The sequence below is a fragment of the Chaetodon trifascialis genome, chromosome 16 (genome assembly GCF_039877785.1).
Source record: "Chaetodon trifascialis isolate fChaTrf1 chromosome 16, fChaTrf1.hap1, whole genome shotgun sequence".
In the NCBI taxonomy this organism is placed as follows: Eukaryota; Metazoa; Chordata; class Actinopteri; order Chaetodontiformes; family Chaetodontidae; genus Chaetodon; species Chaetodon trifascialis.
The window spans coordinates 22,736,131-22,761,059 of NC_092071.1; the positions used below are offsets into that span (position 1 = coordinate 22,736,131).

The 24,929-nt window shown below is 40.6% G+C and overlaps 2 protein-coding genes across 2 annotated transcripts; both read left to right on the forward strand.

Annotated features, from left to right (window-relative positions):
• Positions 1 to 466: 466 nt before the first annotated feature.
• Positions 467 to 5,298, forward strand: LOC139344453 (heat shock cognate 70 kDa protein). The gene is made up of 9 exons (XM_070982645.1): positions 467 to 574; positions 1,539 to 1,748; positions 2,530 to 2,735; positions 2,817 to 2,969; positions 3,078 to 3,633; positions 3,766 to 3,968; positions 4,160 to 4,358; positions 4,539 to 4,771; positions 4,854 to 5,298. The coding sequence occupies exons 2-9, from the start codon at positions 1,544 to 1,546 to the stop codon at positions 5,049 to 5,051; spliced, it is 1,953 nt and encodes a 650-aa protein (XP_070838746.1). The 5' UTR covers positions 467 to 574; positions 1,539 to 1,543; the 3' UTR covers positions 5,052 to 5,298.
• A 1,025-nt stretch (positions 5,299 to 6,323) lies between these two features.
• jhy (junctional cadherin complex regulator) lies at positions 6,324 to 24,638 on the forward strand. The gene is made up of 8 exons (XM_070983624.1): positions 6,324 to 6,444; positions 9,474 to 9,917; positions 12,769 to 13,516; positions 17,951 to 18,384; positions 18,804 to 19,104; positions 21,857 to 21,942; positions 23,332 to 23,461; positions 24,435 to 24,638. Exons 2-8 carry the CDS (start codon positions 9,538 to 9,540, stop codon positions 24,636 to 24,638), a joined length of 2,283 nt encoding a protein of 760 aa, XP_070839725.1. The 5' UTR covers positions 6,324 to 6,444; positions 9,474 to 9,537.
• The last annotated feature ends 291 nt before the right edge of the window (positions 24,639 to 24,929 follow it).

The following is a 24,929-nucleotide window of genomic DNA, read 5'->3' on the forward strand; positions in this document are numbered from 1 at the left end:
GCCCTACTTCATTAGTCGTTTAAAACACACCATTTATAATCTATGTACACTGCATTATACGCTCCTTAAAAACGATAGATGAACAAAAATATTTAGAATATTTGACGTTCAGTGTTACTTTCGATTTTCACAATCACTCGTAGCTAGTCCCAGTTAGCCGCTTACAATGTCAGAACTGTGCGGAACTTTATTCCTTGCAAGAATAAGAGTATAAAATCATTCAGCCATGTCAAATTACACGCACTAATACTTCAAATAGATAAATACATCGTTAGCCTAAATACATTTTCTATCTCCGGACAATGCTTCCATTCAGGGCATGTGGTCGGCCATCGTGATTGTGAAATAATGGCCAGGATGTATTTCAACGTCATTACGTATGCTAAATATCATTGGTGGACCGTTAAGGATGGACTCGAAAACTCGACGTGTGATTGGCTGCTTTGCCGGTAATATATAAGGTTCCGCTAACGGTCATATCCCCCTTTCCCTTCTCATAACGGCGAGGACAGGCTAACGTCGCCGCAGTCCACTCCAACCCAACACCCAAAGTCATCCTCGGATTAACAATTCGGTAAGTTATCCGTGGATGAATCGTAAATAATAAGTATATATTTTTGTATAATTTCCACAACCCTCGTGGGTCGCTCCAATTGTGTGTTCCGTTAACTTTAGTATATTTGTTAGTAACTGTCGCAGTTTGGCAATATATGTAATTGTCTTTTAAATCACTAGTGTTGAATACAAACGATAACGTATAAATAATGTCGCAGATGACCAGATTCACAGGCGTCTAACCGGGCTGTCCTCCCGAGCACCCGCTTCCGTTGGGAGGGTGGGGGTTGGGAGTCTGAGACGTTCGAGAATGTTCTCGAACAACTAGAGTCAAGTCAGCGGGAATGCAGAGACTTCCGGTTACTCCTTTTCAGAACAGTGGCCTTATTTCCTTGCGTATGATTTAAGTCGTTGGTCTTGAAAGTAGGCCGAGCTTTTTAGTGATCAAGCTAGCAGTATATTAATTGCTTTATTGCGATCATGTGGAATAGAAAGTTGGTTTTATCAGTTTCCGGTTTTAACTGGCTGTCTGGTAAACTTAACGGCTCATTGTTGGACCAGACCTAGCGCCATTTTCTCACAATACCTTTTCTCTTGCAGCGTGGTCAGCCATTATGTTTATTTCCACGTTTAAACGCCGATTTGTCGAGCTTCATATATCCTTTTATATTGATAATACTGTTTGATAAAGACAATAGTCCATTAGTGACTGAGTTGCTCAAAGACTAGAGTGGTTTATAAAACAAAAACATTAACGTGCAGAAGAATTGTTTGTGCCCTGAATGCAATTTGATTTGTATAATCATTTCCTTGGTTCTGCTATTCAGCATTTCTTTGTCCGGCTGAAGTGTACTGAACTGTAGTGTTCTAACTGGTATTTGTGCCTCACTGTCATGGGCTGAATGTTTTGCCTTGTGCAAGTTTTAAACTACAGACTGATGTCAATCTGAATCCACGGCTAACAAATGAACTGTTTTCATTAGGAAATATGTCAAAGGGACCAGCAGTTGGCATTGATCTTGGGACCACCTACTCCTGTGTTGGTGTGTTCCAGCATGGCAAAGTTGAAATCATTGCCAATGACCAGGGCAACAGGACCACACCCAGCTATGTGGCCTTCACGGATAGTGAGAGACTGATTGGTGATGCAGCCAAGAATCAGGTTGCCATGAACCCCACCAACACAGTCTTTGGTAAGTGTTCAGTACTGAACAAGTGATATTGTCGACTTGTCAGTCTTGTCACACCTGTTTATCAAGTAATTTGTTGTCACAATAGTTGAGCACCTCAAAGTCAAACCCAACCCTACCTGCTTACCTTAAAGGTTAGTCACAGTCACTTCTGCTGCTGGACAAACCGTTTTCAAATTTTAACTCCTATCAATTGGATATAAGTGCTTTACTTACAGAATGGAAATAGTAAAAGTTGTACAAATGGTACACTGTAGTGGTGCATAATTCTATAGTTTCAGGAACGAAGCACAAAGAAACATTTGCATATCAATATGGGGTAGGCTAGCCAGTTATCTTAACACTTAGCAAGGGTAATTTACAAACAAGCTAATTACTAAAATGAGTCGTAACGGATTGCAGCGATACAATAAATACTGTTAACATTTACTAAATAGTTGAACATCATGAAATGCAGAGATAAAAGTCAATGTGTTATATGAACCTTATAGCAGTAATGCTAAAATATATTATCAATGAATATTGCAATGGTACAGCAGATGAGCAGGGAAAAAAGCAGAAACAAACCCGTAATCTCAAAATAAAACATGTTTTGTTCATTCACAGCAATAGTTGGAAAACATTATGAAAGCACTTCTGAACACTGATGATTTTTCTGCCACCAGAATTTTCTGTCCAAATCTTGAGTATCTGAGTGATCTTATTAATAATAGGCCACAATAGAGCGTGTTTCTTTTTGTTTAAAAAAAAATATCTGTATGAACTGTCTTTTTGTCTCCCTCAGATGCCAAACGACTGATTGGCCGCAGGTTTGATGACACAGTTGTGCAGTCTGATATGAAGCACTGGCCATTTAATGTCATCAACGACAACACCCGCCCCAAAGTCCAGGTTGAGTACAAGGGTGAGACAAAGTCCTTCTACCCAGAGGAGATCTCATCTATGGTGCTGACAAAGATGAAGGAGATTGCTGAAGCCTACCTCGGAAAAGTATGTTATTCGGCATAGCTCTGGATAAGAATTCCCATTTTGATATGATTGTACTAATTTTTGTCTTTTTTTCTTTTGCAGACTGTCAATAATGCTGTAATTACAGTACCTGCCTACTTCAATGACTCTCAGCGTCAGGCAACTAAGGATGCTGGCACAATCTCTGGGCTCAACGTTCTGCGTATCATCAACGAGCCAACAGCTGCTGCCATTGCTTATGGGTTGGACAAGAAGGTAAATAAAATTCAGAACAATTCAACCACACTTGATGTCCACTGTACATAACAAAACAGTGATCAATCATAAGTGAGTAGCTTTGAAATATTCTAACACTCGTTTCAGGTTGGGTCTGAAAGAAACGTTCTCATCTTTGATCTTGGTGGAGGCACCTTTGATGTCTCCATCTTGACCATCGAGGATGGTATCTTTGAGGTCAAGTCAACTGCTGGAGATACTCATCTCGGTGGGGAAGATTTCGACAACCGCATGGTCAACCACTTCATCGCAGAGTTCAAGCGCAAATACAAGAAGGACATCAGTGACAACAAAAGAGCTGTCCGTCGTCTGCGCACCGCTTGCGAGAGGGCAAAGCGCACCCTGTCTTCCAGCACCCAGGCCAGCATTGAAATCGACTCTCTGTATGAAGGAGTTGACTTCTACACCTCGATCACCAGGGCTCGCTTTGAGGAGCTGAACGCTGACCTCTTCCGTGGCACCTTGGACCCCGTGGAGAAATCTCTGCGTGATGCCAAAATGGATAAAGGACAGATTCATGACATCGTGTTGGTCGGTGGCTCCACCCGTATCCCCAAGATCCAGAAGCTGCTCCAGGATTTCTTCAATGGAAAAGAGCTCAACAAGAGCATTAATCCAGATGAAGCAGTGGCCTATGGAGCTGGTAAGTGTCTAGCTTCTTATCCACCCAACTGGAACTCCAGATATGATTTTTAAAAAAGATTTTTGTTGATGGTTAACATGAAAGATGTCCGTCTGTTGGTTTCCAAATCTAACCACTCATCCTTATTTACAGCCGTCCAGGCAGCCATCCTGTCTGGTGACAAGTCTGAGAATGTGCAGGACTTGCTGCTTCTGGACGTCACCCCACTGTCCCTGGGTATTGAGACCGCAGGAGGTGTCATGACTGTCCTGATCAAACGCAACACCACCATTCCTACCAAGCAAACCCAGACCTTCACCACCTACTCTGACAACCAGCCTGGTGTGCTCATCCAGGTAAGCACAATGTCATGTTATACCTGTCTGAGTTTTGCTGTGATGACATTTCTTCTTGGCATTTGTTTTTTCACCAGTGGTTTCAAGACCCAAGGTGGCCCAAACCTTTATTGGATGTCTTGTCACAATAATGTTGGTGCAACTATAGACACATTGTGGCTAAATTGGTTAACCCTGTACACTTCCAACAGGTTTACGAGGGTGAGCGTGCCATGACCAGAGACAACAACCTGCTGGGCAAGTTTGAGCTGACAGGCATCCCTCCTGCTCCTCGTGGTGTTCCCCAGATCGAGGTGACATTTGATATTGATGCCAACGGCATCATGAATGTCTCTGCTGTCGACAAGAGCACTGGCAAGGAGAACAAGATCACCATCACCAATGACAAGGGTGAGTTTTGAGTTGAATTTAAGCACAATCTCAAATGTACTGTGCCACAATGTCTGACTTTGCTCCCAGGTTGTCTGATCACTAATGACAAGGATACAAAAAAAATTAAACTGCTAACTCAAGTGCAGCCGCAGTGTTATTTCAGTAATGGATAATTAAATGCTGATCTTGTTTTGACAGGTCGTCTCAGTAAGGAGGACATTGAACGTATGGTTCAGGAAGCTGAGAAGTACAAGGCTGAAGATGATGTCCAACGTGACAAGGTCTCTGCTAAGAACGGCCTGGAATCGTATGCTTTCAACATGAAGTCCACTGTGGAGGATGAAAAGCTTGCTGGCAAGATCAGTGATGATGACAAACAAAAGATTCTGGACAAGTGCAACGAGGTCATCAGTTGGTTGGACAAGAACCAGGTAAATATTTTTTATGTATTTATTTTTTTACTTCATTTTAAACCGCATGAATTTGCCTTGACATTTAAATGTCTTTTTGCAGACTGCTGAGAAGGATGAGTATGAACATCAACAGAAGGAACTGGAGAAGGTGTGCAACCCCATCATCACCAAGCTGTACCAGAGTGCTGGTGGCATGCCTGGTGGGATGCCAGAGGGAATGCCTGGTGGCTTCTCCGGAGCTGGTGGTGCAGCTCCTGGTGGTGGATCCTCTGGACCAACCATTGAGGAGGTTGACTAAACATTGCATTGTTTCAGCTTCTGCTTCCTGAAAGATGTTTTCAAAGAAAGTAACCCTCTTGTAGCACTAGCTAAAGAGTGTAATTTAAAGAATTTAAATGGGGTTCAGGGATCACATTTATTGCATTGTTTGCGACACTGGGGAACAACTTGTAGTTGACACAGCTGAGCTGTCAGTTCATGTCTGGTTAAGTGTTTTGTATACTGAGATGTCACTGCCTTGACAATAAAAAAATCTTGTAACCCTCCATACGTCTGTTTCTGCTTTGCAAAGGCCTTCAAAAGTAAAGATGAACCTCATTTACAGGAAGGGCACTGAAAAATTTTGAGGTGACTTATGCTGAGATACAAGTATGATGAACATTTCAGTAGAGACACCATGAAATGTAGGTACAGGGCATGATGTGAGACTTGCAAATAAACTGATGATCACAGGGTTATGTGATCTGATACCAGTGTTAGTGTTGTGTAACAACATTATTATGTTGTGACTGACCACTTGTGCTGTTTTAATGTATTAATTTTAATGTTAATCTAAATATTTGTGACTTAAGGAAAATGGACTGGGAATGGGCATATGAGAGAGGAGCCTGTCTAACATAGTGAAATGGTGTATTTTAACCCAATTTCATCTTTTTCTAAACCTGACAAAGAAGTTTTGTAAAAGGCAACCAAACTGCCACAGCAACTGAATAAGTGAACTTAGACAAAAAAAAAAAAAAGTCAATATATCAAGTTCCACATGAAACGGTGGTGAAAAGGTGAAAATCCTTCAGCCACATTAAGATTAATACAAAGATAAACCTGGTTGCGCACCGAACGACCACTGGGGTAAATCGGCTCTGTCGACCGTTTCACCTGCAGATATATGTCAGGCAATCCGTATAGACTCGCTTGTTAGCAAAACGACTTTTTTGGCCATTGTATTCCAAACACCTATTAAGTGACTGCAGTATATTGCTGTATGCAACAGTGAAATGGTGACACATCTCTCTCTCAGGCCGAGTGGCGTTGTTTTAGGTTACAGTAACTAAGATGGTCTCTAATAATCAATACCAAACATATACACGGTAGACATGAACCACCATAAAAAGCACGGCTGTCATAAGTCACTGCCCCATCCCATTTAAGTGTTCCATTTCAGGAGTCTGGTACTCGCTCGCTTGAACGCACGACTTACTGGTGACAAGTGGAGTGGAGCCACTATTCAGTTTTAGAGCCATTAAGAAGTATCAGCTTCAACATTTCTGTCCGGCTGTGACAAAATGTCTGCCGCGAAAATACGTTTGACGTCAGAACGTGAAAGTCGGAACTTCAATCAAGACTGCTAGATGGCAGCGTTTGCGCGTCGGCGTTTCCATGGTAGCACTGGGGCGAGTACTGGAGGCAAACAGGTGAGTGTCTGAGTCGATTCTCTTACTTTACTCTCGGAATGTTTCTTTCCAGTGTTACTGTAAATGCAGTAGATTACGAGGTTAAAACTTTGTTTTGACACGAACGCTAGCGTCATTTTGCAAAATATACGGTCCCTGCAAAGCTATCTGACAGGCAGCTCTAATACTGTTGTTAAGCGACATTTAAACATCTGTCATGCTATCGTTCAGCAATTGCAAGAAACAGTCGACCCTAGCACGACCTTACTATTTTCCACTTCACGAACGTTAGGTGCGGTTATATAGAACAGCTACCGTTCTTTGGTTTGAGAGATTCAACCGAGGAAACAGTTCCTCTCACCAAGTTATTTCACTTTCTGTCGGTGGGGTGCCCTCCGAAGCAATGAATGCTTTCATTTAGGTAACGTTCCCAATCAGTTTTACTCCTGCCTAGTCCACATGTACACTCTTTTTTAATGGGCTTTCCCTCCCTCCTTCTACAAAGAACAGTTAAAAAATCTCCATAATCCATAATTATGAAAATGCAAAAATACTATTGAAACACTGACAAGAGCACGCCAAACCAACAGGCGGCGATATAGCGTAACCTTAACTCAAAAGGCATGCTGTTGCCCAATCAGAAGGCTACCTGCAGGTACACGTCGGAGCGTGCTCTTTGTTTTTTTATTCCACTATCAAAAAGGCACATGCCATACTCAACAGAATGTTGAATCAGAGACGTATGCATGTCTCCCCTCCCAGGATGATGGAAACCAAATCGACTTGCGAATAGATCTTAATAGTGTTTTCTTTTATACATCTGTCTGTAACTAATGATGGCTCCATACTACATTCTACAATATTCCTTTGACTTTCTTTATTATGTCTTTGATAATTTTAACATATTCCTCATCTCTCAGGTCAATGTTAAACTTCCAATAATCTTTACTTACCACTACTTTTTGGATTCAATACATTTCATTCAATTCAACACAAGAGATCTTAAAAACAGACTAAGAACGGACTTAGACGGTTTCTTTATTGAGCCCAATTTGGGAAATTATTTTGTTGTAGTAACAATTAAACATACAGCAAACACAGGATGTACACACAATTATTTAGAAAATTAACAAAAAATATAAACAGGAATAAAAATAAAAAATATAACTAAGTAAAACTAAATATAGTTATATAATATATCATACAATAAAAATACAATATAACTAAGTACAGTATTTACAGCAAAAAACAGTAAAAAAAATTTGTGCAAGTAGACCAAATGTGCAATATTACAGTAAACAATGATCTGTCAAGGGAGCGCTACAAAGAGACCCGTCTGATACATACTTCACAATTTCAGATGTTGCAAACCATAAATCTGTTCTGGATTTGGAGCTGCCATTTGGTTTAACCCATGAAAATTTGCTAACATCTGGATTCATGTCCCTCCAAACATTTATCAGAGTTTTGGAGCTAATAAAGTCAAGTAAAACGATAATATACTGGTTAGTGTATATCTAGAAGAGCATCTATCCTCCCATTCATCAGGCAGCAGATTTATGTCCCCACCAGTCAAAGTACACTCAGCACGATAAACTTCCTGATATTCAGAAATAACATCCATCATTTTCAATAGCAACAATTATTATATCAATAAGCACTGAGCAAAATAACAAAAAATCCTTCAACATTTAACACAACTGCAAGTCAATGACTGTCCTCCTCAGCTTTGAAAGTAGCTGCCTTCCCAGGACATCTACTGAAAAATAGGGTACACCGATCAACGACAGGATTTTTTTTAGAATCAGTGTTGCACAAATGGATGTAAATTAATCTTATAAAAAACAAAAAATGCAGTGGGCTTTTTGCCCTGCAAAATAAAAATATACCTTTCCTCTTCACATTGTCTCTGAAATCTCTTGTGTTTAATGAAATAAAAGATGAACTTTTGTGTAACATGAACAATATAACAAACTGCTCTTTTAAAACTTAGAAAACAACAACAATAGGACATGGAAACTGTAGATTAGAAGCTTTCTTAACATTCCTTTTGAAGTAGAAACACTGAGTGTTCCTCCTATATCAAGAAAACAAACAGCCCCCCTCGCTGACCACTTATCTGTCATTCTTTAAAAAAATATATAAATAAATGCAATGACCATTTCTAAATCCAAACCTTTTGCTGAGATATGTCTCTGTGGCAGATCCCTGTATGATTGCAGACCTGTGACTTCTTGCTTTTCTTCCATGGGCCATCTCTGTGCCGACCATTGGTGAACTGTACAATCGCCTGGTGGGTCCTGTTCCCATCCTTCCCCACCAGGCGATGCACAGTGTCCATATCACACCCTGCCTGATATTTTCATCCATCCTCTCCTTCAGAATGAAGGCATTACCTGCCTTTATCATGGCAAACAAAGGAGATAATAGTGCACACTCTGTCATCACAAGCCAAAAACTCAGTTTTCCTTGTTTACACATCAACACTGCAAACAGAGGTTCACCCTGGAGGGACTTTTCCAAAAGCTCCACTTTCAGTGACCTAAAACTGTTCTTTTTGTGAACAGAGAGCCAAAACATGTATACAAATCTATGATTTGGAAAATACCTGCGTGAAGTGTGGACTAGGCATCAATTTCAGGGTCCTGGTATTGTGCAAACCTGCTCACAAGTCATGACTGGAAAAAGTCAATAGAATGGAACCATCATTAATGTTACTGTATTAGCAATTTATTATTATTTCCTCCGTTAGTTCCCATCATCAGTACATGTTGTTTCAGTTGTCATTTAGAAAACTAGAAAGAAAGTGACTATGCAAGCAGAACTTCACTGCTTGGCTACAGAAATGAAACTATTTCCTTCATCTGAGGCTGGTAAAACTTAAAAGACTCCCAGAAGTCTTATGCTTTTAGACAATGTTTATAAATCTTTATTGCAGGCATTCAGTGACGAGCTCAAAGCCATTAAATAAATGCTCAACACACTTCAGCTCTTAGAGTCTGCTAGTCATCTTGTGCAAAAAAGTGTTCTTTTTTGTTTGTTGGTTGCAGACTTTGTAAGTTATCACATAGATGATCATCTTCATGAAGCAGGCTGTCCACCTGCAACAGAACAATGGATAAAGGATTCAAACGGGAAAAGATGTGTCAAATATTCAAAACTGAGCAAGAGAAGCATCTTTCTCTGAGGCAAGCAGTTCTGGCGGTCCAGTGGGACTCTGTGGAGTCTGACACAGAGAGCTTGGCCCAGGAGAGAGCTTACCAACAGCAGCTACAAATGTGTATCCATCAAAACAAATACATACTGCCTCATAAGGAGCATGCTGACAGTTTGCAACATGGGGACAGAGAGGATGAAGAAGCAAATGATGAAACTGAAGAGCTTCAAATTTATGACAGCCTAGATGAAGCAACACACCTCAATGTGAAGAGGAACCCCACCGTGTTACAGAATGAATATGTGGATACACAAATAGAGGGAAGAGAAGCAACAAGGTAAGTTCCACATTTTCCGTTTGTGTTTGACAAAAAGCAGCCCAGCTTTGCAGCAGTCAGTTGTGATCGTAAGAATGTTCTGTTGCACATGAAATGATGCCCAACAGTGGTGTCAGGCTATAATGAACACGCCCTGAATACACCTTTATGTCACTGCGGAAAAGTTAGACCCTCAACAGGGTCAGCAAAGCAAGGATTACGGCTCATCTTACAAGACTGAACTGGTAATATTCTAGATTTTTATTTTTGCGTACAATGTCAAAATACATCCATACGCATTTTTCACTTCCTTGCTTGTCTGTGTCCTTTAGCTAATAAATAGTACATTTGTTGGGTGAATTTGGTGCATTAGTGGGTATTTACACCAGCAGCACGGTGTGTCCAGAACATAGGACTTATTCTGATATAGAGTTATGCAGCTTGGCCAGTAGATGGCAGTAATTGATTTTAGTGGAACAATTGCTAATGACTGAACCTGCAGTCTTTATTCCTGGTGGAAAAAAAGGTATCAAAATAACTATTTACTCTGTTTTGATTAATACTTAATTTCGCATCTGGTTGTTATAGAGATGAATGAAGTATAGACATTGTTTTGAAAAAATCTGACTCATCACAGTCTGTGTGTAGCCTTGTGTTTCACAATAGTTCTATGAACATGTGGCATTATAAGCAATTCACCAGCATGGGATTGTGCCCAACCTTATTCAATTAACCAATTGAACTGGACAGTTACTTTCACTGTCTGTGACAAATTAATTAAAATTAAGCAGATAATAGTGCTGCTTAGATGAAATACAACAAGGAGAATTGCAGCAGCAATCAAAGCTTTTACTTTTAAACAGCACATGGATGATAAAAGATAAATAGCCTTCATTCATCACTTAACAATGAAATGGTGTCAGTTATTTAATGAGATGCAGACACCGATGGTAATTCGGGTGCTTTCAGAATAACGGCTTTCTTTTGAGGGAAATTAGATTTTTGTTTTGTTTGGGTGGATCACAATAAGTGGTCACTCATGGTCCATTAACAAGGATCATTGTTGCAGTAAAGGAGATCTCTCTTTCTCTCTTTTCATAGAGCAGATGTAGGCATCTGTGGTGAGGCACAACACCACATCTGTTTTTGCAGTCTTGTCGACTCGTATCGTTGTCTCCTCTTCTCGTTCCCTCAGACACTGCCTGATAGTCATTTCCCTCCAAAATAGAAAAGGGGCATTCTCTATTTTCCTGTCATTAACCCGTGCAGATTGATGCCCACCAAGTGTGGGTCCGTTTCCAAAGTACATTGTTTCAGAGGAAAATGACCATGACATATTCTCACAAAAGGCTCCATTTCATAGAGCCAAGGCAGCGCACACAGTCCCATTCCCATCATCATGTTCTCATAGTCCTCTCTACTGCCTCCTCAAAGCGGGTAAACCTTTTCACACATTGCCACTGCATACTTTACAAATGCAATGGGCATTCCTCATTCAAGCAAAAGATTCCTATTTAAGCAACTCCTTTCATCCCTCTTCACTACATTTTACACCTATCTCACTCAAAATATTGAAAAAGATATTTGAGTATTGTCCATGAGACCAGTTTTTTCATTTTCCCATTCAGTTTTTGTCACATTATTTCAGAAGTCTTTGTATTTAGGTGTCTGTATCTTGGGCAAGAAATAAGGCTGTGGTGTTTTGCCAGTGTTGAAGGCATCACGCTCAGCTGCATGTTGTCTATAATGCATTCTCCAACTTGTTTGAGTCTGAGTCATTAGAGAGACATCCCTTACCCTTTTGGCCTCATCCAAGTGAAGGGCCCTACACCTAGGCAACCCTCCCCCCGACGCACAGCATCATGGCAAGAGAATTAGGCAAAGAGGCTCTCTGCTATTTATTTTAATGAGATCTTTTCATCACCATCAGAAAGAGCATTTTAGCCTGCAATTTTCAATCCATTTCATAAGCTGAAAATTGCCGTTTGTGAACCATTCCCCTGCTAGTAGCTCTCAAATACACTCTCATTAGTGAGCCTGGAGGTGAAAATACGAAAATTATCTGTAAATACAGGCTCATAATCCCCCTCGTCTGTTTCAGTTTCAGAAGTCTCTGATAAGGTCTAGCTCTCTTTTTTGAGGACACCATCATTCTAATCAGAGCTGTACGATAACTCTTTTGCACATAGCACTGGTGCTACAGAGGGTGAAAGTTTTGTAGCACGGGCCACAAAATTGTAGCATGAGTATAAAACATCTGTTAGCGTCTCTAAAAACAAGCACAAGTAGTTCAGACAGATCACAGATCACTTAAATTAAAGATGCTGCATACAGGCACCATCCAAACCTCAACAAGAAACGTTTTTAGACAAACATTTTCTTCATTTTTTCAATATTTTCTTCTTCTTGTATGATAGACTACAACTACTAAGTAGAACAGTGATGCGCCATCACTATGTCCACACTATTACACATTGCATTTTAAAAACAGTGTATTAAAACAAGAACGAGCTTCGTTTAGATGAGAGTTTTTGCTCCATTTCAAACAGTCTCACACACACAAAGCTTTGGTGCTGCTGCTGTCACTTCATTTATCATACAGTTATGGCGTAATGCCCCTTGTTCTTTTGACTTCTCACTATAGGCTTATGTGGCATTCAGGTGTCCGAAAACACTACAACACTCATTAATGAAGCTGCTCTCCAACAATGAAATCAATCACTAGCAATATGATTAAGACTACTATACTTGGACATATTCTTTGATTTATTTTCTCATCACCAATAGACCTTTCACTTGCATGCATACATTAGTCTCAGGTGAGTTGTATTGAACATATCCTTATTGCTGTTGTCTTTCTTTAACTTTGCAGCCAGGTGCCAGCTGATGATGCCTATTCTGACCTGCGCTATGACCCCAACTGGAGGACCAACTTGATAGGAGCTGGCCACTTCAATGAGAGTCCACAAGTTTCTGACAAGGAATATTACCAAGTCCCTAAAGAGAAATCTAGTCAGGCATGTGGTGACAGACCGGGACTGGTAATGAAAGGAGGATACAGATACACTGTCTACACAAGCCCAGCTGTTGTGGTGACTCCTCATATGGCTGACAATCAGTCTGAGCAGTCATACAGCCTACACCCACAAGATGGTCAGAATAGCTCAGTCATATCTCCCCGGGGTCACAACCATGCTTTAAAACTTAGATCACCCGAGGCTGACCTTTCAAGGCCATCCCACAATTTCACTAAAAATGAACATGACAACATTTCACAGAGAGGATTCAGAAAGAAGAGTGGGAATAGCTGTGATGATGATGGTGAAAATATTAGCAGGTCTCCTGAGCTGACAGAAGACGTACATGCTATGTACCTCCAAGAATTTAAGACTTACTACCAGCAAGAACTGAAACTCTCAAAGGGAGGACACAGTCACACACAGCACATGAGCACATCTGCATTGTCAAGTCCTCAGGATTTGTCAAACAAAAAGCTAGAAAGACTCACAGAGAACATAGTGGAACGCAACAAAATAACCCTGGGACGCAACATGCCTAAATGTGTCTCCTATGTGATGGTGCATGCACATAAGCAGGACACGCCTCATAACATGAAGAAGGTGTGTATAAGATGTAGAGTTTTCTCAGTAGCACCTGGTTACGGTTAAAATCACAGAATGAGAATCTGATCTTTGAAATTTGCCATCAAACTCTTAGACAGCTCAGTAATGGTCTCCCTCAGGCATGCTTTCTCTTGAAACAGGTTGCAATTACAAAAACAGACACCAGGAGCTGCACTAGCACTAATAATCATTCATGTGCAGCTGAGCTATTGTTAGACTTGCATGACTTAAGATTAGGTTTGACTGGGGACAGACTACTGAAGATACTGGAATGAAATATTAAACAGTTGTCTTTTTAAACCCAGTTTAAACTGTGAGAGTTTACACTTGAGTTTTTGTGAAGTGTTTGGCAGTGCTCATGGCTTTATAGGCCATTGGTGAAGTTAACTACACCTCTTGAATCTACAGAATTAAGATGCTTTAACACAGAGGTCAGTTCTGGGGCTTGATCATGTGTACACAACAATTGTCTTTTGTAGAGATCTGGTGACTGTGCACTCAGGTGATAAGAAAAGTAGTCAAGTGTCAATATATTTATCCCTGAAAGCTTATTCTAATCTCAGAGACACCATTAATGGGCAGTTGCTTGAATGCAGCTTTTGCATGAGGGCAATGTAGGCTAAGATTCTTTGCTTTTTTGTTTTTTTTTCTATTTATTTCCTTTCTGCATCAGCCAAGCTCATGCTCATTTAATAATATTATTGCTATCTATATGCCTTTTTTTGTCATCTCAGACAACAACTAAGAGAATATCCTATGATGTTTGCTCTGACCCAGTCCGGAAAATTAATTTGGCAGAGGAGCATAGCTGTTTTTATCTGCCTTCTCCTCTACCATGTGAAAAGAGCCATGTCTGGCTAAGCAGTGCTTATTATGAGTTGATGTGTACAACAAGAACATCAGAGATGCATGGTTACCAATAGGCTCTCAGACATCCCTGCACCTGGCACAGTGGCATAATTGGTCAGGATGGCCCGCATTCCCCATTTGTCGGGCCACAAGACTGTTTGCTGGCTATAATACCCCCAACCTTGTTCACCCATCTGAGCCCCAGCCCTTTACAATGTCTCATATCATCACCATTTACATAGTCAAGAGCCGTTAGCTTTGTGCAATGGTAAACAGAGCGAGAGCCTTTCCCTCTCCTGAACCCTTGTGTTTTGTCATTTTCCCTCTGAATTCGCTTATTAGTTTTCCATTGCCCTTTCTCCCCATGGACATGTCTTACTTAATGGGGGACATAGGGCACAAAAGAAGGGGGCACCAATTTGCATGTAGTCTATTACAGTAAGATTAATCAATTAGTTGGGTGTGTTATGAAAACAGTATAATATATCAACAAACCTTACCAAAATTGACTTTTTAAAAACAACATGTTAGAAACAAGCTCATCAAAATTAATAAAATCTATTTCAAAAGTGCAGTTCATTGCAGCTTTGTGATTAACATGCTAACAGTGACAATCCACCCCAAAACAGAACAAACATATGAGATTTGTATTGAACAGACTTGCTGACATGAACATAAGGAGGTTTCTCAGGAAAAAGGACTCATTGTCATTGTCATGAAACGTCTTTTAACCAACATTATTGAATAATTACTGAATTAGAGACTGAACTAAGTGGCACAGTGGCAAGTGCTCAAGGTTAAACTGCTAAATGCACACTTGAATCAAATGCATAGCTAACTGTGACTGTAGACTGTTGTAGTGTCTGCAGAGTCACAGTCTGTTGGATTATATGAAGACAGCATCTACTGGTGATGTTTCTTGGTCAGATTGGAGTTTTGTTCTCTGGCCTCTTGTTTTGGAATAGGACTGTTTATGCTCATACATGCTAAATGAGAAGTTGAAGATCAAAGAAATAACATTTGAGAATTTTTATTCTTCTACCTTCAGTGTGCAAATTTTGGAAAATGTAATATCAAATGTGACAGAGATCTTAAAAAAACAAAAACAATGTTTCACAATTAGGATAACCTTTCCTAATAATCTTTTATCAAATAACTTGTTCTGCTTCCTCCCACCCGTCCTTGTCTCTAGCTCCTTGCAAAAGATGTTTCCATGTACAAATCGCGTCAGTTTCACAAATCAGTCTGAATCCAGGCAAGCCGGTTGCTTCTAGGCCCTTTTATAATTTTCCATTTGGTGTTTTGAAGACAACTGCCCTCTGAAGGCAACTTGTGATAATTAGACATGTTATTATATGTACACAATTTCCTAATGCAGCAAATGTTTAGCCCAGCCAAGTGGCAGAGTGGCGGTAGCAATGATTGGCTTCATTGGGGCTTGGGCCTCCTTTGATAAAGACAGAAGTAGCAGATCAATCTTCTGCTATTGCACTCACCCCTTAGAGTCCCTTCTCCTCTTGCAGGCCCTTACTTCAAAGCCAGGGGAACATAATGTACAATCTTTTAATAGCTTTAGTCCAAAGCTCTGGGGAGCTCTCTGCCACTGTATACCCTGCCTCAGTCTAAACACCTAATCAAGATTACCTGGGCTGGCCACAATAGCAGCTAAATGCAATTCAAGATCCACAGATCCTTTGAAGTCTTCATTGCGAAAAGCAGATGTTTCCCGGGTACAGGAGGTAATACAGCTAGCTGCAATTGCCAGACTTTGTTGTGACATCGTCTCACAGAGAAGCAATTATGGGCCTCCCAATTTAGTAGAAAAGATATTACACAGCTTACGATGCTCGAAATGCAATACAGGCCGGATCATTTGCTCCAATTGATTGGGATGTTTATAATGTGTGACAAAAGGCAATGGCGGGGGAATGGGTAAAGGTGAGAGGTACATAGTGTTTGTGTGTGTGAGTGTGTACACTCCTGGACATACAGTAGTCACTGACACCTGATCTTCAAACAACTGCTCATTCCCTATTGATCATCTGAAGCAGCCCCCACATGTCTAGAGGTCTCTCTGTCATTTCAGAAAGATCCCCCTTTTTGGTTCAGTAATTGCCAAAAGCATAAAAATATACTTGAAAGCTAGAGACAAAGGACAATACAGCTTACATACTACATCACACTGTTCCATGAAACAGCATAAGGTTTAGGTGGTTTGTCCAACGGTGCCCTGAATTTTTCTCAGCCTATTAGATGCAATCACAAACACACTTATTGATGGATGTGTTACAACTGGATCCACTCATTCCTTGTGACCTTCACCTATTCAAGCTCACAGAATTAGTGGCACTCAGTGAAAAAGTCTTCAGCCTGTCAATATCATTGATCCACTCAGATGGTCCTCTGCCACTGAGGGGAGTCCTGAAGTTAACTAAATGATTTTCATTACAGCATTAACAGAACATATTTCCATGCCACAAATGGGTACATTAGGAACAACTGAAACAGTAAATTGATGTAATATGATGTGGTCGAAGAAGACAGGCATTGATAGAAATGGGTGCAGTATTGATACGCCTGTGTAGGTTTAGTTGTATAGGTTTTAATGGGCTTTAGTAAAGGCTGCACTTCCCGTGTATAGACAGAAAGCATATAAAGACTGTTTATTTCAACATTCTTCTGGATCAGCATGTTGCTTTCTCTTTGTTATCTATATAAAGTTGCATGAAACGCTTAAGGAAATGCCAAGAAACCCCTGTTCTTTTCACTTGGTTGACATATCAGCCCAAACAATGTGTGACATCTGGTAAAATCTAGTGTGGAGTTTGTGTATGAAAGCATAATTGCTGAAGTTCCAGCAAGGGCCACCTAGCTGCTGCCCAGCAGGGACACTACAATCCTGGCTTAAATTACCTTTGGGGAATGTGGACACAAACACTGATGGTGTTGTTGTACTGAGGCTCGCCAGAGGCGATTTCAAAAAATAAAAAGAGTCGGAGTGAAAAAGGAGAGAATTGTAGAAGCATTATTATTTTGAGCACTTGAGCAGCCACCTTAACGCTGCCAAGCAGAGGAGTATGAATATTTTCCCACTAGAATGGGCAAAGCTGGTGTTTGCTAAATCAGCAGCATTAGATGCATGAGACACAGGCTCATAGACCTCCTGCTAAATAATTTGGTGAGATCATGCAAAGAAGAGCGCCAGCCCTTCTTACCCTAGGGAAAGAATTCTGCCTCTTTTTATAGAGCTTGTCTGTTGTTGTTTTTGTGGTGTAAATGGATAGATTTAGAGTTGATCATTTGTACACATACACCTTCAGAAATAGGCCAAGCCATACTTTGAAAGTTAGCATATCTCAGAAATGCAGAGGAGTTAAGTATATTATATAAATATATATAAATATACAGTCTTTGAATATGACAATTGCAAAATTAAACACATATTTTAGTTAATATACAGTATAATTATTATTATAATTTGTCTGGTTTCTGTTTGGTGTGAATGTTTTTGTGGAAAAACATGTTACACGCTTGCTCTGGCATTCTACATCAATGATGATTTTTATCCCACTCTAACCCCAGGTCACCCAGATCAGCAAAGGGAAGAAATCCCAGCAGAAGGAGTACTCCAACCCCCCTCAAAAGCAACAGCCCCCTGCCCTGGGGGTCAGAGCTGAGCGGGGACACTGTCTGAGCTCCCTATTAGAAAGACCAGCCGCTGTCACTCAGCCAAAACCTCAGAAGATGACTTCATCACAACCTTTGCCTCCGACCCTCCACCTCAACATCAACCTCAACGCTTCATCCCATCTCCTTCCGTTACTCCAGCAGAAGGACCAGGATTCCGTCACCGACGTAGCATCTCTTCATTGGAGCCCAGCATCTGAAGCTGAGTTTGCATTGTCCCCTGGGTATGGACAAATAAATACAGGGAAGTCCTCTCACATGTCACAGAAAGGGGTAAATGCGCAACCCCACCACCGAAACCAGGAGAGTAGCCCTGAACCATGGCAGAGGTGAACCATTTGTACAGTTTTGTTGTTGTTTCTTAACTGATCAAAGATTAAAATGATATTACATTTTATATTCATATTGGGAAGTCTTGATCACTGTGGCATCAAATATTAGTATTTGAGTAGAAACAATAGAGCAAATAAAGTCAAAAACAACAAAATACTGGAAGAACCGAATCAATTACAACACAACAGTGAAACACAGACAGATGACAACACACTACTCTGTGTCAAATGACAACAATAGCACTGAGACAAAGAAGAGGAGTTGAAAAATATCTGATTGATGCACCATGTGAATAGGCAATACATAAAAAATTCTATAATATGAAGAATCATGATTTGTTTAATTTTTTTTTGTCAAGTAAACTACTATCATGGGACCCCTCATTTTTTATCCACCAATTATTTTTCTATTTCAGGACAACTGCATCAAAGTGGCCATTATCCTGTGGAAGGGAGGACCAGATGTGGAGTCCAGGTGAGGTTCACATTAAGCAATTTCCACAAAACCTCCCCAGGACACCCACCACCCCTTCGTCACTGGGTTTGGGCTCCTACACAGTTCTGCCTCCTATAGAAAAGCCAATGACTGGAAAAGAGCCTGAGCTGAGCCCCATTCAGGTTGTGAGCACAGCTTACCCCATCCATAGAAGCAGCTCTGATGGCTACCTGATTCAGATGGAGAAACAGAAGCAGCTGAAGGCAAGAGTCGCATATAAGGTCGGTGTGTCTGTGAGCTTCATTAGTGTCCTGAATGGAAGGATATTATATGTTCACACATTTTCCTATGATGTACAACAGTTATATATGTATTTATCTGTGTATTCACACACACACACACACACACACACACACACACACACACACACACACACACACACACACACACACACACACACACACACACACACACACACACACACATAAAACCCTCTATCTGAGTTTAAAATCCATGCATTTTAATTTGTGTTCAAACACAGCTTGAGGACCACAAAACTCACTGGCACATACTGAATAATCACATTCAGTTTAGCAAAATAACTCATTATGCAGTTTCACCGAACAAAAGTGACACATGAATTCTTCAACTGAGTGGCATTTCCCTTTAATCCCCACATACACAAGAGGTTACACAAATAAATGCTGCTTTGAAGTCACAAATAATCCCCTCAGCTGTCTCCATGCAGGGACTGCTTAATCCAGCAGGAGTGTTCTGGTGACTAAGGGCACAAAACATCAGGTTAATTGTCTAGCTCCACTAAGATTCACTTAATTGCTATAAGATGATGACTATATAAACCGCAGGCTCTGAAAAGCCATTTGAAGATGTGTTAGAGGATAAGGTGATTAAAAGGGAGAGAGTCTGTGAGGCACAGGGCCACTAAAGATGCCCATTTGCATTTAATGATTTGGCTGTTGTTGTTTTTTCCCCTCTCCTTTGGTTTGTCAGACTCAGTTGTGCAGGTGGGTCTTGAGTATGCTATAGAAAGTGACTCAGTCATCCTGCCTTTTCCAAAGTATTTGCATAGACAGTCAAGCCATGTGAGGATTATTATTATCATTATTCGTGCCTTGGCTTTAGGAAGCACTTGTTTTATAAGTCAAACTTAGTTCTGGTTAACAGTTTCTAACTCAAAGTGGAAGACTTATTTAAATAGAAATGCTGTACTAGTTACTGTGTGTCTCACTGGTGAAACTACTCTCAGCACTGGTGTAAACTGACTGCGAACAAACATTTAAAAATAAAGATATTTTTATCATTTCAATCTTTTTAGCAGCCATGCTTTAAAGGACCAGTGTGCAGGATTTTTGGTATCTAGCAGTGAGGTTGCAGATTGTAGGCGAACCTCCAGTGGTCGCAAGAAAAGGCAAAAGACCCTCAGTGTTTGGATTGTTGATAATTATTTTCAAGTGATTATACAGTAATTAAAACATACTTATGAATATTAGATTCCATGGCTGCCATATATTTGTGAATAGATCCCTCTAAATCTAACACAGTGATCCTTTAACTGCCATAATACAAGAAAATGATGTGATCTATCTGTGTTGAAGCTAATAGCCTCAGCTGATACAACCTTACACATGGTTGGCCATGCTCTCAGCAAATGATACACTACACAGCCAACATGAGCCCAACAGCATTAGGATGCCAGTCATGGCAAAACAGGGAAATTCAGGCCTCAACTCTGATTGATTATATGTGTAATGTATCATATTTATGTTGCACTAATGTGAAAAAATAAATTAGTTTATTGTTAACATTGCAAAGCACAGCATATTTTCCACACCAGTTAACAACTAACAATTGAGTTACCCATGAAAGGCTAGAACGTATGATTATGTGCTTAGTTGTATTCACGCTGGAGCCCTCACATGGTCCTCCTGTGGTGCCCACCACTCCCCACCCCTTGACCTCCCATCTCTCCCACCATGTCAGCCATCATGTCTGATGAGATTACAGGCCCAATTTGTAAAGCAGTTTGGCTGCAGTACCTGGGCATGAAAGCAGATGAGCGTTGGAGAAAGCGGGGAGAAGGCTTGGAAAGAAAGGTACCCTGTTGTGTCCATGGCCAAAGGCTAAAGCAAATGAAAATCCTCCTTCCAAAAAGCAGCCAGTACAATCTGGAATGTTTAGCTCCTTTTTGTCTGCAGCAGCATGTGGATTGCCTGGTCTCTCTCTCTCTCTCTCTCTCTCTCTCTCTCTCTCTCTCTCTCTCTCTCTCTCTCTCTCACACACACACACACACACACACACACACACACACACACACACACACACACACACACACACACACACACACACACACAGTCACAGTCACCAGTGCCTTTGCCTGTATTGTATGACCTCAGCTTCAGCTCACCATCAATGTCTGTGAGTGCTTCAGTATCATTTCAGAAACACTATGTTAAGCTGTAGATGGTGCCAAGGCAAAATCCCTCACAAACTCATATACTGTTTGTGCCAATTTGAATTGAATTTTGGTCTTAACCTGGGGAAAAATAGTGCACACAAACTAATGTTAACTACTACTAGTTCTCTTGTTTATTTGGAGTAAACTGGGTTTATTTAGCATGACCTAGACAGCCACTATCGTTGAGCTTAGCTTCATGGCTTCATCATCTTGGGTGATGACCAAAGTGGAAGACCAACTGACAGACGGACATTGCCATTATTGGAGCCACATATTAAGAGTTACTAAAAACATGACAACAGTAATCTATATCTACATTGATCAGAATTGCAGTTGGGATTTCATTGTTAGTAGCATGGTGCCATTTTGACAGCTGTCAAACAAATGCAAATCAGTTCAAGAAAGTCTGTTTCAAAGTAAGTGATCACAAGTGTCACTTGATGTTTGATAGCACAAGTCGGATCGATTGTCAAGTTACATCTGTCTCTCTCTCTCTCTCTCTCTCTCTCTCTCTCTCTCTCTCTCTCTCTCTCTCTCTCTCTCTCTCTCTCTCTCAGGCATACAGTCTTAAAGACTACAAACAGCTGAAATCAGATATACATGTACAAGGCCTGGGTCCGGATTATAAAGCCATTGAAAAGACAGTAAGTACTGACCTGACCTCAGAGTCATATCAGCAGAAATTGTCACTGACCCATCAGTTTGTATGAGGTGTGTTCATTTATATTTACCTAGAAACTGCACAGATGTAGTATTGAGGTGCCTCTGAATAATGCACAAGCAGGCGTGTTAGTGTTTTGTGGACTACTGGTGAATATAATTTAGTCATAGTGCTCTCTGTTTTCGCCATGTGATGTCGTTTGATGCATGTTGCTTTGGAGTTGTTGATACAGTGGCTTCTGTTTTCCATGAAATCTTACTCTTGTTGAGGAGGAGAACTTCCAAAGCAGTTTTTACACCACAATTGGATCCTAAACATCAATTGAAAACTTTTACTTACCAATTTCTTTGGCAAATGTTTCTCTTGACAAACAGTAACTACACTCAAAACAGAAAGCTAAAACAAACTGTAGTATTGATTGATTGAGAGAGAGAGAGAGAGAGAGAGAGAGAGAGAGAGAGAGAGAGAGAGAGAGAGAGAGAGAGAGAGAGAGAGAGAGAGAGAAACAAAGTCGAGTTATTCCTTGATCCTACTGGGCAGACAGAAGCTAACAAGCAGAAAGATTCACATCTACCCCTGCAACTTCCATGTCGGCTGTCTGGTATATTTTTACATGCATTCATCATTTTATGAGAGCTTTTCACCAATATGAGGCAGAAATCCATCTGTAGCATCTACATGTTTCTGCTTTCTATGTTTGAGAGCTTCTCTGGCAGATTTTCTAGCCAAGACATAGAAGATGGTTCAAATGAAAATAATACAAAGGCTGTGCTACATTTCAGGATGATATCTTAATTTGCTGTTAGGCAATATCAGATATAAGAAGTGACTCACACAGAAAAAAATGTGATAAGAAATTGTTAGGACAAACATGATTAGCTTTCATCCAGTCAGCCTCCTGATGTCCTCTAGTGCCAGTGTGTATCCACTGACCCTCTCCCAGCTCCCGTGTTCATCATTTAAAGGCTGCTATGCTGTTCCACAGATAGAATACCATTTACAAAGCAAATGAGAATACCCCTAAGAAGTTAAGTGCTCTTTGTGCTTTGATATACTTTTGTTAATCCCCAGTTGTATAAAGTGAGCATGTTTGGCCAATTTACACTAGATTGAGCCCTGTGCCTCTCTAGGGCCAAGCCTATTAGTGAATGATATGTGTAAATGTTGATAGGCCTACTGAATGGCTCGCTGTGTTTGTTTTTTTGGGCTGTGTGGAGAGGCTCTGCAGAGGGGAACACAATGAGAAGGGCTGTAAGGGAGAAATGGCTCAGTTAATTAAATCCCCTTTTATAATCTGCTTCTGTTTCTCTCTCTCTCTCTCTCTCGCTGTCCTTCTCTTTCACTCCCTCTCTCACTCTTTCACCATCATCATGCTGAGAAAATGAAACAACAGAGGCTGTATTCAAATGTGATCCGCGAGCGGAACAAAAAGATAAGTAGGATTCCCTTTCTACCGGCCAAGGACCCGGAAGGCAATGACAAGAAAGTTCCCAGGATGAAGGTGTGTGTGTGTGTGTGTGTGTGTGTGTGTGTGTGTGTGTGTGTGTGTGTGTGTGTGTGTGTGTGTGTGTGTGTGCATGTGTGTGTGTGTGTGAACCCTAACACATGTCCCTTTCAAAACAGGCAAGTATGCTTGTGGTTGTGTAAGAGAGACAAGTTGTGACTAAACAAAATGGCAAAGAAAGGGTGTATGAGATGAGGGAGAATGTCACTGTATTGTCCCAACCTGGGACCTGTCTGTCAAAGCCTTACAGGGCAGGCTGTTAGCCTTAACATCATTACTCTAATTGTTCACATTTCACCATCAATTAATATGTGCCACCATTTTATTCACTACCAATAACTAGCTCATCATGCTCAACTACTGCCAACTTACTACCTGCTACTTATTAGAAGCCCTGCTTCATAGCCACAATGGCAAACTGGTCATGTGACAAATATTTGTCATATTTGTGATACTATAAATGATCATGATCCACCAAGGCGATGGTACTCTTTATTAGGCTTCTTGGCACTTTGTTGTGAACGTAGTGTTTTAGTTTATGCCAGGATCCTGTTGGAGTGATGTTATCTTTCCATCTTTTCGCCAGGCAGGCCAGGCAGCATAGGTTGCTGTGGTTAGCTCAATAGTCCACTTGTGCCACTTTATGAGACAGGAACAGGATTTGATTTGAATTTTATGAAATTTTTACATTTTTCACAAAATGAAAACATTCTAACATTTACACTGTTGGTGATGGACAATTCCACCTTATATTTACTGTATTACATTTTAACATAACAGTAAAGTTATACAACAATGGCATACATGTTGCACTGTTCATTAGAGAAACACCATGAAATTTGAAAACAGACAGACGTCATACAGACATTTCTGAAGAACCAGCACCATTGACAGCAGCTTGTACAGTATATGGTGATCAGTGAGTACATAGACATACGTGGCTCTGTCTCTGTCTCTCTTCCAATCTTAGGCCTTGGAGTATGCCAAGACCATAGCCAAACCCCCCATACAGTCTCAGCCAAAACAGAAACACCAGTCCGCAGGCTTCACTGAGCACACTTCGTACTTGGAGGGCTTGGACGAGTCCCAGCCTGCCACATTGGAAGTCCTTAGAAAACGCCATGAAGAAGAAAAGAAGGCTGTGGCTCTCTTCAGAAAAGTGCATGCTGTCTGAGGCAAGGTGAAGTTCATGTAAACAGTCTATGGAACCCATGCTTTCTTTAAGAGAATTACCAAAAGATGGCTAAAGATAATGTCTGAGACGAGTGGCTCAGCCACCACCTGTGTTACTTTTAACATCACAAACAACATCGTGGTTCTCAACATTAACAACAACAACAAGAATCTTTCTGAATGAAAAACCCCAAAACAAATAAACATACATTTTACAACAGGAAGTGAACATGATTTTTCAGTTAGTTTAAGGTATTAAAGTGTTCCAATTAATATGACATGTTGATATTTA

Bases quoted from the DNA above. Each gene is read 5' to 3' on its own strand.
- LOC139344453 (XM_070982645.1), top strand. From the start codon at position 1,544: ATGTCAAAGGGACCAGCAGTTGGCATTGATCTTGGGACCACCTACTCC. The intron at 2,736-2,816 runs GTATGTTATTCG...TTTCTTTTGCAG, and splicing joins CTGAAGCCTACCTCGGAAAA to ACTGTCAATAATGCTGTAAT. The intron at 3,969-4,159 runs GTAAGCACAATG...CACTTCCAACAG, and splicing joins AGCCTGGTGTGCTCATCCAG to GTTTACGAGGGTGAGCGTGC.
- jhy (XM_070983624.1), top strand. From the start codon at position 9,538: ATGGATAAAGGATTCAAACGGGAAAAGATGTGTCAAATATTCAAAACT. The intron at 13,517-17,950 runs GTGTGTATAAGA...CTCTAACCCCAG, and splicing joins CGCCTCATAACATGAAGAAG to GTCACCCAGATCAGCAAAGG. The intron at 18,385-18,803 runs GTGAACCATTTG...TTTCTATTTCAG, and splicing joins AGCCCTGAACCATGGCAGAG to GACAACTGCATCAAAGTGGC.